At 43.5% G+C, this 23286-nt stretch overlaps 1 protein-coding gene across 4 annotated transcripts in view; it reads right to left on the bottom strand.

Moving 5' to 3' along the window:
- TBC1D22B (TBC1 domain family member 22B) overlaps positions 1-23286 on the bottom strand; it is a 780346-nt gene that overhangs the window by 549201 nt on the left and 207859 nt on the right. For all 4 annotated transcript variants that reach the window (XM_082245406.1, XM_082245407.1, XM_082245409.1 and 1 more), the window contains exon 5: positions 18438-18508. In XM_082245406.1, coding sequence (XP_082101532.1) covers positions 18438-18508 — 71 coding nt within the window. The remainder of the gene's footprint in view (positions 1-18437; positions 18509-23286) is intronic.

The raw sequence follows: 23286 nt of genomic DNA, 5'->3' as shown, positions 1-23286 counted from the left end.
ATTCGATCTTGTACCCTGAACGTATCAGTTTGTGAACCCATTTGTCCTGAATCAGGGATGTCCAGGGTTCCCGAAAGTAACGCAGACGTCCCCCCACCCTTTAAACGGGTGCGGGTGTCCCTTCATGCGGAAGAAGACTGGGCAACCACACCTTACCTGACCAAGGCTTCTTATTACCACCAGAGGTTTTGAAGGATTTGCCTTTTTCCTGCGCCCCTGAGGCACAAAAAAGCCCCTGGTGAGCCTTGAAGAAGGACCTCCTCCGCACACGGGGTGCTTCACCCTTTGCAAATTGGGGTACTCTTACCCCCTGTGAGACCCTTGACCATCTCATCCAAGGAGTCCCCAAAAAGACGTTTCCCCCAAATAGGGGAGATCAGACACGGTCTTCTTAGAGGCATGGTCTGCCCACCAGATCTTAAGCCACACCATACGGTGGAGTGCAATCCCCACCGCAGAAGGTCGTGCGACCAGGGGAGCTTCGCCCAGGGCCACATCACACACATACACCATGGCCTGGGCAATTTGGTCCGTGAGCTCAATGAGGGTGGGGGACTCAGCCAGCAAGTTGCTCTTAAGCACCTTGATCCATTCCGTAACCGTCTGAGAAACCAGCACGGCAGCGAACACAGGCTTAAGGAGCGAGTCCACCACCAAGTACATGTGGCAGAAAAGTGACTCCACGTGCCTGTCCACCACCATGGATTTAACCTGGAAACAGTGTGGTCCACCTAGGGGGACACTGTCCAGCGATTGGAAACTGGGTCCACAAAAGGGTAGAGGCGTTGAAAACGCTTAGGCACCGCCAGCACGTGCTTAATGCGTCGCCACTGTTTGTTCATGATATCGTGAAACTCCTCGGGACAAGGGAAAACGTGACCCGACTTCTGGGTTTTGCAGGAGCCGAAGACAACCCGCTTTCCTGATTGGGTGGGCTCATCATCAATATTCAAAGTCTCCCTGATGGAGCTGACAAGTGCTTTAACCAAAGCACGTTCCTGCGCTGCAGGGGAGGAGGACTCATTATCCTCACCATCCGAGTGTGAGGATAGGCATCCCAAAGGGAGAGCAGTGTCCGTGGTAACCACGTCAGACTCTGATTCAGAAGACTGAGAGGGCATCTGCCTTTTTTGAATAGGATCTTGTGACATGACAAGATCAACTTTGGGCGTCAATGGCTGCCGATAAAGATGCTAGGGAAGGTGATCCGGAGGTTCCGGATGCACACACCAGATCAGTGGGGAAATTGTAATTCTGGGACTCCATTTTGGCAATGATATAAAAAAGGAACACTGGCCCTTTAAATCCGCGATGGCGATCCACACTGCGATCCCGTGCTGCCGCTGGAGTCCCCCTTTAATAAGGAGATAAACTAATCAAAGCAAATGTGTCTGGGGAAATGCCCCAAAAGACCAAAAAAACCCTTACTGTGCCTGAGAGAAAAGGACAAACCGCTCTCCACGCTTCTCTGCAGCAAGTGAAAATGGCAGGAGGAAGTGACCTAACATCACTAGAGGTCGAAGAACCCTGAGCCACACAAACATGGTGCCAATAGAAAGTATAGGGGAAGCACAGGGAAAATGGCTGCCGCCCTCACTATGCGGCTTGCCCACCTCCAAGATGGTGCTGGTACACAGCAAGGCAGAGATAGCTGCTGCCCTTAAACTGATGCAGCCAGGCTGCCCACACCCAAGATGGCAGCCCAGGCACCCTGACCACCGCGGGAATCCACCACAGGACACCCCCAAAGACAAGGTAGGAGCCACACCCCACCGTGAGAGCGCCCTCATATGGAGCAGGAAGGCAGGATCCGTCCTGACCGGCCAGGGGGATATCACAGTGACCGCAGCTCTGATATCCCCAGGAGAGGGGGCCCACAATACCCCCCTCACAGGACTGTCCCAGGGACACGAGGGGGTAGCATCACTCACCATACCATGGACCGCGGGCTCCGCTCCGATACAGCTCGCCTCCCACCCTGAGTGGGAGTGCTGTCAGCCAAGAGGGGACGCTTCAATTCAGGGCGTTCCAGGTTGATTGCGCCCCGGCGAAGATGCTCTCTGCAGGCTCGTCCCCATCTGTTGGGGCACCATCGTGGCGAGGCCTGGGCGGACCACAACCCGCGCACGCTCATAGGCCAGGCTGGGGTACCATAAGGATCTAGATTATCCAGTGCGAAGACCAGCACGGCTGTCGCTTGTAGTTCACCAGGAGGATCCCCCTGACATTAGCTAGCGATAGTGAGTGAAGAAAAAATAAAAAACATTTCTCAAAGAAAAAATAAAAACGGAGTCCCAGCAGGGAAACCTAGGTCCTACTCCTAAGCTAGGCAGCAAGAAACTGTTTAGTAAGCTCTGTGGGTCTAGGGGTAATGTCTGAAGTGACATCCCCCTAAAGGTGTGTCTAGTGAAAGTTTTTTTTTATGAAGTTTCACTACCTAGCCTGCTCCTGCAGAGGGCACCATTACCCAATTGTGATGAAACTTGGAAGGGCTGCGTCTGTCAGAGGGCTTAAGAGAAAATTAAAAACAGTCTTGACATCACTGACATTATAGTTTCTACAGAACAAATTGTCGGCATATGCTGACTACCTTCTCTTTTACGCAACGTAAACACAAATTTCTCTACCAGTGCTTAGGGAGGAGACGCGTCAGTTTGGATTATCAAATTGTAAAATTAATTATAATAAATCGGAATTTCTGCCCAGTCACATTATGTCTACTAGCTATTTGTCTCTGAGACAGTTATTCCAATTCATCTGAAAGGAGGGATCACTTCCATACCTGGGAACCCCAATTTCACCAGACCCCAAACTGCTGTACGATCTTAATTATGGTACCTTACTGGATGGCATTTTGCTGGACTTCTGATGTGGTTTGGGAGAATAAATGTGTTTAAAATGACCATCTTATCACATCCTGTTACTAACTACATACTGTTCCTATAGCTCCACCGAGGTCTTTTTTTTAAGCAATTACGACAGGCGTTTTTGACTTTTGTATGGCAGGGGAAACTATCCCAGCTGTCTTTTGATATATTGCATAGACATAATTTGGACAAAGAAGTGGGCCTTCCTGATCTAATACTCTACTATGAAGCCATGGCACTGGTGCAGATTTTTTATTGGTGCCATGTCGCCACGACTAAACTTTGGGTCCACTTATAAAAGATTTTTGTCAGGTAGACTCTCTAGACTTCCAATATGCTCGTGTGTGGGACAGATTAAACAGAGCAGGCCAATTCACTTCCTCCCTGTCTCCCTTGGCACCCATGCAGGGGTTTCCCTCCTTTTTGCCATGTGAACACATCAGATCCTGGGGAACTGACCGAGATACTATTTGTGATAAATTGCCCCTAGGGGTAAACTACTGCCACTCAACATCCTCCAGTCTCTTTACAGAGCATTCCCATTAGCAAAATGGAGATATTGCCAGTAGGCAGACTTCATTAGACTAGGACTGGACCTGTGATTACAAGAGACTTTATCTCAATTTGAATCGCTGTGGGAATGGGAGAGGGAGCTGGGCTCAGAAAAATCCAGAAAATGCTTCAACTGACACATTCTGCCTCTATTAGTACCTGCATTCTATATTCTATATCTTCATACAAATTTCTTACAAGATGGTATAGAACCCCTTCCTGTCTGGCAGCGATGTTTCCTATGGATGATCATCGTCGTCGGTGGGGCTGTAAAAAGAGGGGTACGTTTTTGCATCTCTGGTGGTCATGCCCCAAGATCAAAGCCTTTTGGGAAGCAATCACCCATTGGATTAAAAAACTGACCCTTAAACCAATAGCAAGACCTCCTATACAATTTTTATTCCATTATACTTCCTCATCTGTCAAATCCTATAAACAAAAAAAAAATATATATATATATATATATATAAATAAAAAAGTCACTCCTTGCTTGCTTCAGCAAAATCTCTTATTCCACGCTTTTGGAAATAAGCCACCTGTCCCTCTTTATTAGAATGGAAGAGAGGAGATGGATAAAATTATGGATGCTGAATGCTGGGTGCACTTAGTCAGGAACCAACAGGATAAATGCAAGGATACTTGGGCAGATTTGATGTATTACTCCAGAGGTAGACTCCAGAGACATAGAGGTTTGTTTGATATGGCGCAACTCCGCGCCTAGTATCCACAAGGACCAGTATTCAAGATCACTAGAAAGATATGACCCCTGGGCTTATTCTTAGTGTAGGTTTTTTTTTTTTTTTAAATATCTGGTTTCTGGTTGTCAAGATGGCTTGGATACTATTACTACCTTGGATATCTTGATGACTGTGTACTACTATTTTAGCAGGTATCTTTGCTACAGTGTATTTGAACACATTTTAATACATGTGCCTTTTTTTTTCCTGTATGGTTATATACAGTTCACTTCTTTTGGAAATGACGTACAAGATACTTTTACTGCACCGCCCTTTATCTTTGTATCGTTAAAATTTAATAATATGGGATTATAAAAAATAGGGAGAAACAATAGATAGAATGGCAGAAGAAGCAGGTAGTTTTGTGGAGAAGATACAAGTGTCAGGATGGCTCAGACGCAGCCACAATCAAACTTTTGCACAGGCAAAATGTGGGGGTAAGCTAGCATCAGCATACCGGCTGGTCTTTTTCTAGTGTCAGACATGCAGTCAAAATGGTTCCAAGCAAGGCTGATGGTGGCGCCCCTTTATAAGACATAAGGCAAAGCTGAGCTAAAGTGCTAGTTCTTCATCTGACCGACCCTTGCAGCAGGAGAGACTGTAAGCAAAAGATGAAAGGGCAGACCCCGCCAGCCTGTTCCAAGTACTCATTGAGGTTTTTGGCAGATAGCAATGGTGACATGTGGATTGCTGTATATTGTGTAGTTTTAAGCAATCTGGAGCAGTAGTAAATTGGAGTGGGAAAGAAAATTCTATATAAAGGGCCACCATTTAACAGAACAGGGTTTGAAACTGTGGCGAGCACCATGATCTGAATGTCAAGCATTACACAGGCAGAACAGAGTAATCATGCAATGTGTAGCACAATCTGGAGTTCTGGAAGGAACACCAATCCTGGTAATGGGCACTGCAGTGACTGTTTAAATCTGGAGGTCCGGTATGTCATAGATGTGCAGAACAGCCCAGGGCATCTCTAAATCTGAGGGGTCAATTATGCCACTGTAACCAATGTTGGCTGTTGGGATGAACTTCCAGGATCTGGGGGTACAGTATGACACTCCCAGCAGCTGTTGATGGAAAATTATTTAGCCTGACAGTCTTGAACTGACAAAGCTGGGAAGGTGTGTGTGTGTGGGGGGTGGGGGGGGGCAGCAATAGACCTCATACCTCTTTTAGAAACACTAAGCTACAGTTTATATTATATATGCAGCCACTAGACTGGGCTACACCCTTTGCTTTGCCTAATATCAAACCTCCCAGGGGCAGAAGCTTAACCCACCAGTTCCAAAATACCTGCTTGTATCCCCAATGAATGCTGGGAAAATAGGTTAGCTGCCTGGCTCTCTCGGATTTTAATAATTCCTGAGTCACCGACCTGGAACAGGCATATAGATCAGGAAGCCAGGGGGGAGTGAGAACACCTGATCTGCACATCTTTGCTGCAGGTTAGCGACCCTGAGAGTACAAGTGCCATCAAACCAGCACTGCAACCAGGAGTCTCACATTTTTTCATAAAGATCAACAACAGCAGCCTCATTTCCTCAAAACTGGTTCACTTAAACTATATACAGTTGTATTCAAAATTATTCAACCCCCCCCCCCCCCAATGCTGTAAAGGGTTTTAGGGAATTTGGTGTACATTTGTAATTGTATTCAGAATGAAATCCTACAAGGACTTCTTAACCGGTTGCCGACCGCCGCACGACTATATACTGCGGCGGTCAGCCCCGGCCAGGCAGAGTGACGTATCGGTACGTCACTCGCCTGTCACTGACTTGCGAGCCTATAGCGAGCGGGCGCGCGCCCGCCGAGGCGCGCGCCCGCCGCGGCTCGTTCACAGGCAAGTCAGTGCGTGTGACCGGCGGACTCGATGTCCGCCGGCCACACTACGATCGCTCCTGTGAAGGGAGAAAGACAGAGCAGCTTGTGTAAACAAGCTGCCTGTCAGTTCTCCCTGTGTAAAAGTAAAGATCTGACCGTTCTACTATGTAGAACGGTTGATCTTTGCTTTTACACCAATAGCAATGTCCCTACACAGTAGAAAGCACGCCCCTAGGACACACTTAACCCCTCCCTTCCCAATAAAGTTAACCCCTTCCCTGCCAGTGTCATTTTTGCAGTAACAGTGCATATGTATAGCACTGATTACTGCAGTAATGTCACTGGTAACCCCAAAAGTGTCAAAAATGTCAGTCAAGGGTCCGATCTGTCCGCCGCAATGTCGCAGTACCGAAAAAAAAATCGCAGATCGCCGCCATTACGCGTTAAAAAAAAAACACCAAAAATGACAAAAATCTTTCTCTTTGTTAGTAAACGCGATAACTTTTGCGCAAACCAATAAAAATACGCTTTTTGCGATTTTTTTTACCAAACATAGGTAGCATAAAACAAATTGGCCGAAAAATGTTAAAAAATTTTGATTTTTACTTTTTTTTTTGGGGAATTTCATATAAAAAAATGTGAAAAATATTGTTATTTTTGCAAAATTTACGCTCTTTTTTTGTTTATAGCGCGTGATCAAAAAATCGCACAGGTGATCAAATACCACCAAAAGAAAGCTCTGTTTGTGGGAAAAAAAGGACGTCAAATTCGTTTAGGTACAGCGTCGCACGACCGCGCAATTGTCCGTTAAAGTCACGCAGTAAAAAAATCGCAAAAAAACCCCTGGTCCTTTAGCAGCCAAATCCTCCGGGGCTTAAGTGGTTAAAGAACCATATGCAACTAAAATGACATCAATTGGTTTTGTAATACAGTAGTAAATGTTTATTTTGTGAATTCTTCATTGACACAATTATTCAACCCCTTAAAGACTACCACTCTGAAGAACAGAGGTTCGTTGAAGTGTTTTCAATCAGGTATTGAAAACACCTGTGGATGTCAGGGAGCAGCAATAAAGCCTAATAAGCACCAATTAGGCAGCTTTAAAATGACTGATACTCAGCTCCTTCTAGACATTTACTGGTGTGGTTACAAACATGGTGAAGTCAAGAGAATGGTCCAGGAAGACAAGAGAAGAGATGATTACTCTTCACAGGAAGGGCAATGGCTATAAGAAGATTGCAAAGATGTTAAACCAGGGCTTGACAAATTTGCCTGAAATCTAGGAGCCAGCTAAAAAAGTTAGGAGCCAATTTTTTTTTTTTTTTAAACTAACAACCAAGTTTTTTTAATAAAACGGATAGAACCTCACTCTCCTCTATAGCGCAATTGGATGGAAACAGACTGTCTGTCTCTTTCCATCCGATGCCATCTGATCCGATCCACGGGATGGATAGAAAATAGAACCACCATCCGTCTGTTTTTGGCGGACAGGATCAGATGGCGGCAGATTACTGCTCCATAGAGGAGAACGAAGGGTCCGATCAGGTCTGCCTGAAAAACTGACAGGCGGACCTGTTCAGACAGCCCGTGTGAAAGGGGCCTTCGGCTGTGGCACGGTGAGGAGGAAAAAAAAAAAAAAGATTATATATATATATATATATAATTTTTTTTTTTTTTTTAATAAGAATTGAAAAAAAAAAAAAAGAAAAACATTTATTTTTTTTAATAATTAAAAAAAATATATATATTTTTTTAAATTTAAAAAATAAATGAATAATAATAACCCCACTCCCTGTCCACTTACCTTTAAGCAAAGGTAACTGGACAGAGATGAAGCCTGCAAAAACTTCCCTCTCCTCTCCTGTTTGGAAGGAGATGGAAAGGCATTGAGAACAGGCATTACTCCCGGCCACCACAAGAGGGCGCCAGTTCCCCAGCCTCTCTCATCTCACAGAAGGAGGCCGAAAAGCCGGGGCCTCAATTTTTGGACGGCGCGGAAGTACGTGAACTCAGGGAAGGAGGTGGGGGCGCAAAAGGGACAGGACACCTCCTGCAGGGCACCCCAGGCGCCAGGTCGCTAATTCTAGTCGCAAATGCGACCTGGCGCCCGGGGTTTGTCGAGCCCTGTGTTAAACATACCAAGAGACACCATAGGAAGCATCATTCACAAATTCAAGGCAAAGGGCACTGTTGAAACGCTACCTGGTCGTGGCAGAAAGAAGATGCTGACTTCGACTGCTGTGCGCTACCTGAAGCGTAGAGTGGAGAAAAGTCCCTGTGTGACTGCTGAGGAACTGAGAAAAGATTTGTCAGATGTGGGTACTGAAGTTTCTGCTCAGACAATATGGCGCACACTGCGTAATGAAGGCCTCCATGCCAGAACTCCCAGGCGCACACCCTTGCTGTCTCCAAAGAATAAGAAGAGTCGACTGCAGTATGCCAAAAGTCATGTGGACAAACCACAGAAGTTTTGGGATAGTGTTCTGTGGACTGATGAAACAAAATTAGAACTGTTTGGGCCCATGGATCAATGCTATGTTTGGAGAAGGAAGAACAAGGCCTATGAAGAAAAGAAAACCTTGCCTACTGTGAAGCATGGCGGGGGGTCAATCATGCTTTGGGGCTGTTTTGCTTCTGCAGGTACAGGGAAGCTTCAGCGTGGGCAAGGTACCATGAATTCTCTTCAGTACCAGGAGATATTGGATGACAATGTGATGCAGTCCATCACAAACCTGAGGCTTGGGAGACGTTGGACCTTTCAACAGGACAATGATCCCAAGTATACCTCCAAGTCCACTAAAGCATGGTTGCAGATTAAAGGCTGGAACATTTTGGAGTGGCCATCACAGTCACCAGACTTAAATCCGATTGAGAACCTCTGGTGGGACTTAAAGAAAGCAGTTGCAGTAGAGCTGCACGATTCTGGCCAAAATGAGAATCACGATTTTTTTAGCTTGGAATAAAGATCACGATTCTCTGTGTAACAAAAAAAAATTGGGATAACTTTACTGTTACGTTTTTTTTTTTATTCATTAAAGTCTATTAATTGCGTTTGAAAGACTGCTGCGCAAATACAGTGTGACATAAAATATTACAACAATCGCCATTTTATTCTGTAGGGTCTCTGCTAAAAAAAATATATAAAATGTTTGGGGGTTCTAAGTACTTTTCTAGCAAAAAAAAATGATTTTAACTTGCAAGCAACAAGTGTCAGAAGGTCCAGTCTTTAAGAGGTTAAACTTCCTTTCTCCCTGGCAGAGGGAAGGAAAAGATACAATGTAAGCATTTTTGTTTAAAGTTACTGGGAGACTTTGCTGATAGGAGTTTGCCCAGAGGCTTTTTTTTTTTTTTTCCACAGCTGTTCTCTCTGCTATGCAAAGAATCGAGCATATTTCAGGTTTAGATCGTCAGGGGGGGTGAATCGAGATCGCGATTTTCATACGATTAATCGTGCAGCTCTAAGTTGCAGTGCACAAGCCTAAGAATGTGATTGAACTGGAGGCTTTTGCCCATGACGAATGGGCGAAGATACCCGTAGATCGCTGCAAGACACTTGTGTCAAGCTATGCTTCACATTTAAAAGCTGTTATAACTGTAAAAGGATGTTGTACTAAGTACCCTAATTGAATGTCACTTGGGAGTTGAATAAAACTGATAATGATGTGAGCACAGAAAAGACATTTGTGGTTATTTCATTATAAATGTTATGTTATATTTGTCTGACCTACACGTGCCTCTTTGATTTAATTGTAAGCAGGATGACTGAATGATCAAAACCAATGTCAAACTGGCCAAAACAATGAATTTCAGTGGGGGTTGAATAATTTTGAATAGAACTGTAACCTAACTGTATTTATTTTAGGGTTCGACCGATTATCAGTAAAGCCAATTATCGGAGATTTTGTAATCTAATAGTGCGAATATCTTCATTACATCGCCGCTTGGCCCTTCCGTGAACCCCAGCTGTCAGTGGGGAGAAGAGGACAGCAGAGCGGGAGATTAACTGAGCCTGGAGCGGCGATGTAACGAAGGTATTTCACACTATTCTAGCACTGCAGAGGGGAGGAGCTGAGAGTCCATGTCTTTTCAAACAACACAATTCTTAGTCATTTAGGATGTGGCACTTTATTACATTCTCTGCGCTCTGTAAACTGCTTTTGGGTAGCACATACTAAAACAGTATCAAATTTTGGGTGGAAGCACCTGCTAGTTCCAACTAGCAAGCAGTGACGTATATATTTACTTTATCATTGATACCCTGCAGAGTGCAGGAGGGTATTGAAGTAATTCCCAACTACAATATATAATTCATCCCTTACTAGGGAAATCAGCCCCCTTTTCCTTTTTTGCGTTTCTCTTTCTACATATCTCCTCCCCCCTTTTTTTTCTGTTTTTGGATAAGCATTGACTTTGTAGGCAATGCCTGGTCCGGCTATATGACTGAAATTCAACAGGGTTGCAATATTCCAGTGAGGGATGATATAGGCTTGAATCAGTATATTAATACTGTTAAGAGGCTCTTGAAAAGAAAATCGAATCTGTACTGGCACATAGAATTTTTTCCTAAGTATATACAAGATAACGTCTGCCCTATGGGTCTTAGGATCCAACTCTTCCCATCTTTTGATAACGCTTCTAATGAGTTCAGGACACAATGGGAACAGATCCTAACAAAATGTAGTTTGGAACTTTGCCAGATACTGGTTACCCAATATAAATTGGATCTGGCGTCATTGGACTCTGAACTCATGGCATTACATACCAAAAATGAGAACACTAAAAAACATACTCAGTTCGACAAAAGATGGAGGTTAAGGAATACGTTACAAAACTTAAAGACATTATATGTAAAAAAACAGACTAAATTCTGTCATTCTCTGAGGAGTTTGCTTACCATTGGCGAGGACCCACACGCCCTCGCCGAGACGGCTAGGTTACAGATCCCAGGGACACTGACTGGGAATCCGATTCCTCTTCCTTTTCTAATGTCTCTAACAAATCTGCACCTTCTAATACTATCATTACACAATCCAAATCTAATACAGGACCCCGCAAGCGCATTCAACATGAGGGGTGACATACACCTCACCCTAAAAAACGACCCGACGACTCCCCGAGGTCACTACCGTCAGTGGGTGCTATCTCGGGTGCACATCACCCTAAAGATACAAAAATATGAGAATCGAAGGCCAACTTACAAGACCCCTATTTAGGAGCTGTTGCTACTCAGGCTTTACAACTCCTACAGCCCACTACGTCTGGCACTAGACCATTTAACACGGGCAGCAAAACCCTACCGGGTCTTACTGCCAATTCAAACACCACTAGGACCTCAATTATCCACTTCAGCATTATCACTAACACAGGGTCCTAGACAGACGACCCTTGATTGACACTTCAATTCAGTTACATCACAGATGTCAAATTTTCCAATGAGTCAGTCGCTCCCCCCCCCCCCCCCCTGACATGAATTGGTCTGTTAATCTAACCCCATATGACCTCACCCGTGAGGAATAGGAGGTACTTCAATTGGGATTAACATTTTGTCCTACTGCATCATTAAACAAATATGAAACTATAAAGGATTTAGATCTGTTCGCCAGAAACCTGACGTACAGATATATATATTTGATCAAGACAATACGAGCCTCTAACAATTTTCCATGAAAGAATTTCGGGCTTTATGTGACCTAATCCTTCTACTGGAGGAAAGTGACCCTTCGGGATCACAACCCCCACCCAGTTTACACCCAAGGATACACCACCTATAATCACTAAACAATTTAAGCCCAAATCTACACAATTTCCAGACTTGACAACTAATCCCAATATCTGGGCCTTCCTGACGACATGCGTCAGTGAAATTAAGCGATGCCAACTAAACCCCTTTCATTGCAACCTTTCTGTCCAACAACAACATACCATACACAACCTTCAAAATCATTCTGATTTGGTCATTAAATCGTCCGATAAAGGCGGAAATATTGTCTTAATGACTAAACCGCAGTATGAAAAGATGTGCATGGACATTTTAAAATAACCCGGCCTGGTACAAACGTATTAGTCTCTCTAGGACAACCAAGTTCAATGTGGAATATAAGGACCTGATCGGGAAAGCTTTCCAATCTGGTTTGATTAATCAGGGCACGTACAATTTTTTGATTACTCGCTTCCCAAGAGAAGCGACTTTCTATGCGCTTCCAAAGAAGCAAAAGAATTTACAGTCACCTCCTGGGAGGCCGATTATATCAGGCATTGGAGTCGGCTGGTTGATTTTTTTTCTTTTGCCCCATGTTATGAGACTTACCTCGTATGTAAAGGATACTCTTGATTTCCTTAGGATGGTTGAGGATATGGTGCTTCCTTCCGATGCCCTGCTCGTGACATTGGATGTCGAGGCCCTATACTCGAGCATCCCTCACGAGCAGGGCATCGGGACGATTCGCACTTTCCTCCTGGAACAAGACCATCGTACTTGGCCTTTCAATGAATTCCTGGTGAGTCTCCTCATGTTCATCCTCAGGCACAACTGGTTTTCATTCAATGGTTCCCACCACCTCCAGGTACAGGGCGTGGCCATGGGCACTTGTTGCGCACCGGCCTAGGCCTAACTGTACCTGGGGGGTGGGAACGATCTCTTCAGACTATACCTTGTTACACTATTTTATCCACCTGACCGTATGGCTAAGGTATATTGATGACATATTCATAGTCTGGACTGGTCCGGACCAACTCCTGAGTGAATTCATAGACCAACTAAATACCAACAGTTTCAATCTTAAACTTACGCTTACAGCTGACCAATTTGAGGTGAACTGTCTGGATCTCACGATCAGGAAGGATTTGAAAGGCCAGATAACAACATATATCGTAAAACAGCGGGCAACACCATTCTCCATGCATCCAGCGCACATCCTCCCGCTCTTGTGCGCAGTATACCTTACGCACAATATGTGAGGCTAAGGCACGACTGCACTTGAGGATTTCAAAAAACCGGCCAACCTATTTCGTAGTCGTTTACTAGTTAGGGGCTACACTAAAAAGCACCCTTCGCAAAGCCTATAACAAAGCCCTCTCTCAAACCAGGAACTCTTTACTATTTAAAACTCATCCTATTCCACCGAGACCCACAGTGAAATTCATAACTAAATTTTCCAGTCATCAAGGCGTACTTCGGAACATACTTGGCCGCCACTGGCACCTACTAAATGAAGATCCCATAATTCGAAAACACAATCATAACTCCCCTGAAATTGTCTTTAGGCGCACGACTTTACTACGAGATCAATTAACATCCAGCAATTATCAGCCCACAAATGTTGTGAGTGTGCCCTCTGTCCATGGGTTGATGAAGGTATCAAATTTATACTACCTAATGGTGACAAATTTGTCCCCAAATTCAGAGCTGACTAACACCCAGGGTGTCGTGTACTTGATGCATTGCATCTGCGGTGCATTCTACGTCGGTAAGACGATTCGCCAATTCCGCCGCCGCATCAACGACCACGTATACTTCTCTGCAGGTGGCAAAATGATTACCCGTCAGTAGGCATCTGGACTTATATCACAGATTTAATACAAGCAGAGTCCGCTTTTTTGTACTGGAAGTTGTTCCCCAGGACCCACGTGGCGGCAATTGGGATCAGCGCATCCTCCAGAGGGAGACCCTTTGGATTGAGCGTCTAAATGCCACTTGCCGCCCTGTGATTTACGAGACCCAAATCATATAAACCTTTTTTGTAAGGTCCATATTTGTTTGTTTTTCTCCCCTTTTCTTTGTTTTTCTCCCCTTTTCTTTCTTATTTTTTGAGTTTGCAAAATTATGTGACTGCATACCTATTGTTGTACTTTGATGTTATATGTAGCCTCAATCTCTACTGGAAGGCTTCTTCCCATTTCCGGTCGCCACCACTAAACTGCCCTCTTTGACTTTACGAAGATTGGGTTCATTTTCTTTCGATCTGTTTTATTTATGTACGTGACATACACACCACCTCTATGCGGTTGGGTAAATGCTTGTTTATATCATGGTATCATGTTCTCTATATTGGTGTATTGTGTTCCTTCCCCCCCCCCTTTTTGTCCCTCCCCCCCTCCCCGTTTGGTTTTTTTATTTTTTTCTCCCCCTTTTTCTTCCCCCATGCCCTTTCCCCCTTCTTCATCACCCTCAACAACACTATTTTGACCTATTGTTACAGTCAAAATATATCAATATGCCTGCAGTTTATACCTGTAGTCATGAATATATTAAATTTTAGGCATTGTAAATATTTCCTGAGTTGCTAATATATAGGTAACTCAGCGGAATATGTGTATTTATTTTGTACGATGTATTATACTTTTTTCTCATATGTCGCCTTGTCTGTCTTGGCCTGTGAATAGCCCTGTCTGGGTTTGCCCCGGGTTGGATCACTCTTTGGACCCATATGCGGCTGGGTAGCCACGAATCTCCCTCCGCCCTTTTGGGCGGAGCCGATCGTGGCAGCAGGGCTGTTTCAGCTAGGCTTCCTGCCTGGTGTCTCCAGCCCCTCCCTTCTGACCATCCGGTTTCTTTGCAGCAGCCTGTGGTCGTCACAGACGTGCTGCATGTCCCGCGCATGCTCAGTCGAACGGTGGTGACGTCGTCATGTGACGCACCACTCGGGATCCCTGCACATAAATAGGGCTGATTTCAAGCCCTTGTATGGTGGTGGTTCCCTATCCGGGGAAGGTGGAGATACAGTGACAAGACGCCTTGTTGGTAAGAAATGCTTTTACAACCCCCTCCCTCTATGATAGGTCCTATGCTGTTTCCTGGTGAGCAGGCTGCCTGAAGCCCAAACCAACTTGCTATTCTCATTATATATTTTTTGATTTATCCTCACTAGGCAGCAATCTTAAGTACATACAAGGCTGAACCCCCCCCCCCCTTTTTTGCTGGGCTGATTTACCCTATATGTTCCCATACTGAATATATACACGGTCTGGTGAGCAAACTTTTTCTGTTTCTTATAAAAATAGAGAGAATCAGCGCTCAATTTCTTGGGAATGGTGAACCACCCAACCAAGGATCAATAAAATATGTATAAATAAGTTGAATATATAGATAAAAGCAGGTGATACAAAGATGATGATGCAACAATGACAGCAAGGCAATATATATCAAAGAACAATAAATATACTTGGTGAAGTGGATAAAAAGTAAAGTGATCAGTGAACGATCATACATAAATAAATGATGAATAAAAGGTCATAAAAAGTGAATCATAAATAAAGTGATGAGTGCTGAATGGATGCACACTGATAATGAGCAACTGGGCACAGGTTGCTGAAAGGGTGACAGTGATCCAAATAATGTTGAATAAGTGCAGGTGAAGAAATGCTCAGTGTGCAAACAAAGTGCAGAATATAGTGAAAAGCACTAAAAAGATGTTTAAGATGATAAATCGATGAATAAATCACAAAATTCCATAAATATGTATAAAAAATGTAAACAATATTCAAGTGCTGATATATTCATGTGCTAGTAAATTCAAGTGCTAGTATATTCAAGTGAATAAATAAAGTGACAAAAAGTCCATATAAAATCCAGTGACTATAAGAGGATGATTCCGGTGACAGCCAAGTGCGATGGTATGTGAGCTAGAACATCCAACATTAAGTGCAATGGCCGCTCATCTCCATTAACACTCAAATGAGCATTTTGGTGCAATCATTCACCAAATAGGACCTCACGATCTTCTCCAATAGATATAATGCTTCTATGTGCCCACAATCACCATGCAGGAATTTATGATATCCTCCAAATACTATATAAGGCTTCTAGGTATATACAGTGGGTACGGAAAGTATTCAGACCCCCTTAAATTTTTCACTCTTTGTTATATTGCAGCCATTTGCTAAAATCATTTAAGTTCATTCTTCTTCCTCATGAATGTACACATAGCACCCCATACTGACAGAAAAACACAGAATTGTTGACATTGTTGTAGATTTATTAAAAAAGAAAAACTGAAATATCACATGGTCCTAAGTATTCAGACCCTTTGCTCAGTATTTAGTAGAAGCCCCCTTTTGATCTAATACAGCCAGGAGTCTTTTTGGGAAAGATGCAACAAGTCTTTCACACCTGGATTTGGGGATCCTCTGCCATTCCTCCTTGCAGATCCTCTCCAGTTCTGTCAGGTTGGATGGTAAACGTTGGTGGACAGCCATTTTTAGGTCTCTCCAGAGATGCTCAATTGGGTTTAAGTCAGGGCTCTGGCTGGGCCATTCAAGAACAGTCACGGAGTTGTTGTGAAGCCACTCCTTCGTTATTTTAACTGTGTGCTTAGGGTCATTGTCTTGTTGGAAGGTAAACCTTCGGCCCAGTCTGAGGTCCAGAGCACTCTGGAGAAGGTTTTTGTCCAGGATATCCCTGTACTTGGCCCCATTCATCTTTCCCTCGATTGCAACCAGTCGTCCTGTCCCTGCAGCTGAAAAACACCCCCACAGCATGATGCTGCCACCACCATGCTTCACTGTTGGGACTGTATTGGACAGGTGATGAGCAGTGCCTGGTTTTTCTCCACGCATACCGCTTAGAATTAAGGCCAAAAAGTTCTATTTTGGTCTCATCAGACCAGAGAATCTTATTTCTCACCATCTTGGGAGTCCTTCAGGTGTTTTTTAGCAAACTCCATGCGGGCTTTCATGTGTCTTACACTGAGAGGCTTCCGTCGGGCCACTCTGCCATAAAGCCCCGACTGGTGGAGGGCTGCAGTGATGGTTGACTTTCTACAACTTTCTCCCATCTCCTGACTGCATCTCTGGAGCTCAGCCACAGTGATCTTTGGGTTCTTCTTTACCTCTCTCACCAAGGCTCTTCTCCCCCGATAGCTCAGTTTGGCCGGACGGCCAGCTCTAGGAAGGGTTCTGGTCGTCCCAAACGTCTTCCATTTGAGGATTATGGAGGCCACTGTGCTCTTAGGAACCTTAAGTGCAGCAGAAATCTTTTTGTAACCTTGGCCAGATCTGTGCCTTGCCACAATTCTGTCTCTGAGCTCTTCAGGCAGTTCCTTTGACCTCATGATTCTCATTTGCTCTGACATGCATTGTGATCTGGAAGGTCTTATATAGACAGGTGTGTGGCTTTCCTAATCAAGTCCAATCAGTATAATCAAACACAGCTGGACTCAAATGGTGTAGAACCATCTCAAGGATGATCAGAAGAAATGGAAAGCACCTGAGTTAAATATATGAGTGTCACAGCAAAGGGTCTGAATACTTAGGACCATGTGATATTTCAGTTTTTCTTTTTTAATAAATCTGCAACAATGTCAACAATTCTGTGTTTTTCTGTCAGTATGGGGTGCTATGTGTACATTCATGAGGAAGAAGAATGAACTTAAATGATTTTAGCAAATGGCTGCAATATAACAAAGAGTGAAAAATTTAAGGGGGTCTGAATACTTTCCGTACCCACTGTATACAAGGGTCTTAGCAATATAAACAAACACACATTCCTGCCATCGTCTGTGAGATCCTTTTTATGTGAAGTATGCTTACACTATTACAGTAATTACTATTCTGTATATCCATATACCAATACCTCTTAATGGTGTTTAAATGTATCAACGCCTTTGTTGAGGCGAAGGATTTAGGTTGTTAATGTCTTTTTTAATTGTAAACCAATAAAATTGTTATATTTTACTTACCTAGTGCCGTTAAAGTCCATGTCTTTTCCAACAACACAATTCTTCGATATTCACTTTAACCGATATATCGGTATCGGCCCCGGAACTTGCCAATATTACTGATATTAATGTATGTAATATTAGGGTATGTAAAATCCTAGCATCCACTTTATTAGTGTTTTATATAATGTCCAGTGTGTGTTTTTGTAATCTAATAGTGTGAATATCTTTATTACATCGCCGCTCGGCCCTTCTGTGAACCCCAGCTGTCAGTGGGGGAGAAGAGGACAGCAGAGCAGAAGATTAACTGAGCGGCGATGTAATGAAGGTATTTCACACTATTCTAATCTAATACCGGCGCTTCTGTGTACACTGCAGAGGGGAGGAGCTGAGATCCTCCTCTGACAGCTATGAGAGGAGAAAACAGCAGAGTGGGAGATTAGCGAGGAGAGTCAGGAGCAGCGATGTAACAAAGAGATTTCCCACTATTATATTACAAAAAAACACACTGGACATTATATAAAACACTAATAAAGTGGATTCTAGGATTTTAATGACACTAAACCAGGTTCCCGCGGGATTCCTGGCAGGCAGGGAGGGAAGTTAAGATCACACATTACAGCTAAAAGACCTACCCCACATGTTCAGTACCAGATTTGTGTCAAAAATGGTCTTTATTTTTCAAAACTTTAAATGTACAAAATATCAGCCCATACCGATACGTTGTGACCAAAATATCGGTATCGGGCACGAAAAAACCATAGGTCTATCCCTAATTTATTTATACTCAAAAAAAAAAATCTTACCGACAAAAGTCTCCATGTGGTGGGTCGAACATCTCGAGGAATTCCTGGCCAGCTAGACTTCCTTAATTCATCTGTAAAAATATTTGTGTTGATAATGGTTATCAATATCTATTTTTAACTTATCAGTCACAAAAACGGACAACTGTAATAATCTGAATTTCCATTCTTAAATTGTACCAATAATACAGATTATTTGTATTCTCATCCTTTCTCCTGCCCAAGCACAACTATGATGACAGACCAATACAAAAAACAAAACTTTCAGATAATAAACGTGCTGTAAGGATTAAATTAAAAGTTTAACACAAAATGGTTTTATCAACTGCCAGTTTCTCGCTCCTTCAAGAAGCCTGAAGCAATGTCCATTGCCAAAGCCTCACTTAAAGTGGGAGTAAACTCCCATGCATGATTTTTTTTTTTCATGAATTTTATGAAGATTTTTAAATAAGAGAACAAAATGCCACTGTAAGCATACATAAAGTGGTTACAGTAAGTTGCATAAGGATAAGGATAATGAATGCCTTAAGGACTAGTAAAAACAAATCTGGGAGTATACATTAGTCAGAAGAAAATAGTACAGGTCTTCAGAACATAAGAGAAATTGCCATAAATCTATATCTTCAGCCCATGGTTACTTGGTACAAAAAATTAAATAAAAACCTTTTCTTACTTTAGGTCCTTCCTAAAGAACTAAAGTATACTCGCTCTTCTAAAACTAATAGAACTGTAGTATAACATCCTATTGGGCATTCAGACCATTAAACAAACCCTAAAGATAAAGGACAAAAAGTAAGGATAAAGGAAAGAAGTGATAAGCGAGGGGAAAGAGAGATGAGATGTTGGAACTAGGGTTAGGAGAATAGCAGAAAAGTGTGTGTATATTTATATATATATATATATATATATATATATATATATATATATACACATACATACACACACACATACATACATACATCCACCATCAGGAGCTCTGGTGAACACTAGTGCGTACTTAAGACTCTGCACCTCAGATGAGCCCGTGTCATCCGCCAGGGTGACTGCCTGTGTACCTATCCTGATGGCCAGTGGTAGTCCCGCTACTGCTACATCAACTGCTCTTCAAGCTTGACCTCTGATCATGACAGCTGGACCCTTAAAAGGGCTTAGGGATTCAGTTCTATTAAGGCAAGTGGGTACCAGGTTTTGTTTTCCAAAGCCTGGAAGGAACAGGAGGGGCTCTTTTTAGTCCTAGCCTGAAAAGACTTAAGCCCTGCTGGCTTTGTCCTTTTCAGTGGAAAAAAAAAGTAATTGCCCTCCCCTGTGATCATGTTGATAAATGTATCTGAAGCATTGCCAAATAGCTTTTGGCCTTTAAGGGGCATCCATTCAAGGAGCTTCCTACAGGGAAGCACTGCCAACCAACACTTGAGCCACAAATCGCATCTCATGTAAACATGAGGTCCAAATGTGGAAGCCGTCGGAAAGAATCTCCTAACCAATTCATGCAGAAGCATAGCTCCTCTAGGAAAAGGTTGAAATGCAGACACGCCACGAGGAACCCTCATGAAAAACCCCAACCAAACAAACTCCTATGGTGGCAATTGAAGGCTGCATGGCTAATTCAAACATCTGCAAGTTCCTAAACACTGAGATATCATCCAACAGGACAGTTAGGGTCTTGCTCAGGTAAAATATGGCAGAAGCAACCTCCAGGACCGACCACTATAAATTATAATTTTTAGGGTGTTGCTGTGCAAACTTCTTAGGAGCAAAGACCTTATCAGGGTGTACCCAACAAAAAAAAAAAAAGTAGTGGGAGGGGCCTGACAATGGCGCCAGCAAGGGTGTGTGTGCTGAGCTCTAGGGGGCATCCCATTCGGGAGGATGAAAAGAGACGACCGACCTACCCAAGCTGCATGCAGCAAACCTCCCCATCCCTCTGCTGCATCGCCCAGCCCGCCCTCATTGACCATTGGATACCTTAGCCTGCGCTGAGAGGAGTAGGTGGCTCTGTGTCTTGAGAAGCCAGAGCGGGAGAAGGAGACCAGGAGGAGGAGGAGGTGCCTTGAGACGCCGGGAGGTCGTGTGTGCCCAGCGCCCGACACACGGAGAGAACAGCGGGACTCTTCGGCGGGCACGTACCGCTGGCCCACCAAACAGCTGAGCGGAGCAGAGCAGAGGAGAGCCCGGAGTAACAGAAGCCCTGGACCCGAGCTGAGAGGAGAGGGGCAGCAGAGCCCCGAAACTTCCCGGCAGGATGGCCTGACTACTTAGACGGTCGGAGGAGGTGAGAGGGTTAAAACCCCCCCTATAAAAATTGAAAGCTGATAAGTCAGTCACTCTATGGTCAATTTAAGTGACTATGATTTAAAAACAGTGAATGGACTATTAAGAGGAAATATAAGGCGCATCCCTAAACTTAAATGAAACTGTGCATATAACACTCATGTACTCAAGTGTCAATTACGGAAATTTTTTGGATATAAGGCCTGACTACCTGGGTGGATATCATAGCGAAATTGGTGGTGTAGATTGCATTTTATCTTTTTTTTCTTCCTCTTTTTTTTGGCTACCTGTGTCTCCTACATGAATGGGGATTGAAGAGGTACCCCCATAGAATATCTACATGATGACTGACTAAATGGGTAGGAGTGATACTTGAGAAAATGTTATAATCCCCCCATAAATATCTGGATAGAAATTAACACTGGGATACACCGGCAATTGAAATAGTATTGTAGGAGCGTGGAAAGGACAAGAAGAGGAGGAATAAAAATAAAGCGGACTCAAAATCAAAAATAAGTCTACAAAGGAGGGCCTGCCAAAATAAGTGCAAGTCCAGGGACTATAAAAAAAAGTATATGACAACAGAGATCTCGGGAGAAAATCCAAATAGTGAAAGACAACTAGAAACTAAACCAAAACAAGATACTGAGAGTAATAAAAAGACCCAAAATCATAAAACAGCAGAGCAAGTGGGGAAGGTTGCCCTAACCTCGCCAAGGATGGTGTACAGATGGACAGACAGTGAAATGGGGGGGGGGGGGGGGGGAGGATCAAAGAGTTAAAGAGCAACTGCCTACAAAATCGGAGATGATGGAGATGTTCGCAAAATTGGAGCAGTCAATTTAAACCGAGATGGCAACTTTGCATGGAGATCTAGGACAAATTCTAACAAGAGTAGAAGAAACAGAAGGGAAAACAGAAACTAGGGAAATAAATAAAAAGGCTTAAAGATCAAATGAGGAGGACACCAATAAAACAAAGAAATATGCTATTTAAGATAGAAGAAAAAAAAAACTTGAGAATCCGAGGTTTACCTGAGAGGGCGAAAGAAGAAAAATTAGAAGAAATTATCAAAACCGTATTTAATCCCCTTCTAGGAAAAGTAGTAACAGAAAAAATGGAAATTGAAAGAGTACACAGAATTAGAAAGCCACAGAATCTACCAAGGGAGACAGTAAGGGATGTCATAGTCAGATTCCATAGGTACGAAGTAAAAGCACAGATCTGGGAAAAATTGAGAAGTAGACCCCCATTAAGATATGAAGACGCAGAGGTACAAGTGTTTGCAGACCTCTCACAAGAAACATTAGCTAGGAAACAGACTCTCAGACAACTGGTAGATTTATTGAAACACAATATTCAATACTTCTGGGGTTATCCGGCATGTTTAGGAGCCCCAAAATAGGGGATGATAGTAAAACTAAAATTCCCAGAAGACATGCAAGAATTTTGTGAGAGACTGAAAATACCCCTTCTGGAGATCCCTGGATGGACAGATTCAGGGGGAATAGGAATTCGAGGAAGAAGAAGAGGATCAGTGGCAAACCATGACCAAGAAGAAACCAAAGAATTTATCATATGAATTAGACTGATAGGGGGTTGGGTTGAGGGGGAGTGGTGGAGGGAAGGGAGGAAGGGGAGGGAAGGGAAATAAGGGGATAGGGAAAAGAGGAAAACCGGATGGACCCTGGAAGCCAAACCATGCCCCGAGTTCCCCCCATAGTAGTGGTGGGGGACGGGAACGCTAGGCGGGCAGACTCAGAGCCAGATACCCTTTTTGTGTACTGTTTTTCCTCTTTGGGAAAACAGTAGGGGGAGGGGGGAAAAGGGGGGGAGAAGAGGAGGGAAGGGGGGGATGGGAGAGGGAAGGGGGGAGGGGGGAAAGGAGAAAATGTCTCAGGTAAATCCCTCCTCTGTCTCATTAGTGCCTTTTTTCCTAGTATCCTTTACACAAAGGTGATTTGTCTTGTCCATATATGCCCAGTTTTGGTAGAATACTCCCGATGAAAAGTAGAAGAGGAGGAGGATGGTGGAATTTGATTGAGACAGAAGATAGGGAGAATATAGAGCAGGGGTCTTCAAACTATGGCCCTCCAGTTGTTCAGGAACTACAATTCCCATCATGCCTAGTCCTGTCTGTGCATGTCAGAGTTTTACAATGCCTCATGGGAGGTGTAGTTCCGCAACAGCTGGAGGGCCGTAGTTTGAGGATCCCTGATATAGATGAAAATATAACAGCAAGATGACAGTGATAAATTTAGTAACATATGTCAAAGGTTTGAATTCACCGGAAAAAAGACACAAAATCTTAAGGGAAGAAGTTAAATATATGGGGGCAGACAGTTTTCCTTCAGGAGACTTACATTACATACTCATTCATATATCAGGCTGTATGCTAAAGAACATCCCGCTTGGTTTTATGCAGACTCACAAAAAAAAAAAAATCAAAAAGGAGTGGCCATTGGCCTAGCAAGGGGGGTGAGGTTCTCCTTGGAAGAAAGGATGACAGACCCTAAAGGGAGAAATTTTTGAAGGGGAAATTATTTGATAGGGATGTTACATTGGTAAAATGTGTACTGCC

The sequence above is a fragment of the Pelophylax lessonae genome (genome assembly GCF_965119305.1).
Source record: "Pelophylax lessonae genome assembly, chromosome: 2".
Classification (NCBI taxonomy): Eukaryota; Metazoa; Chordata; class Amphibia; order Anura; family Ranidae; genus Pelophylax; species Pelophylax lessonae.
This window is presented reverse-complemented; position numbering and strand designations above follow the sequence as displayed.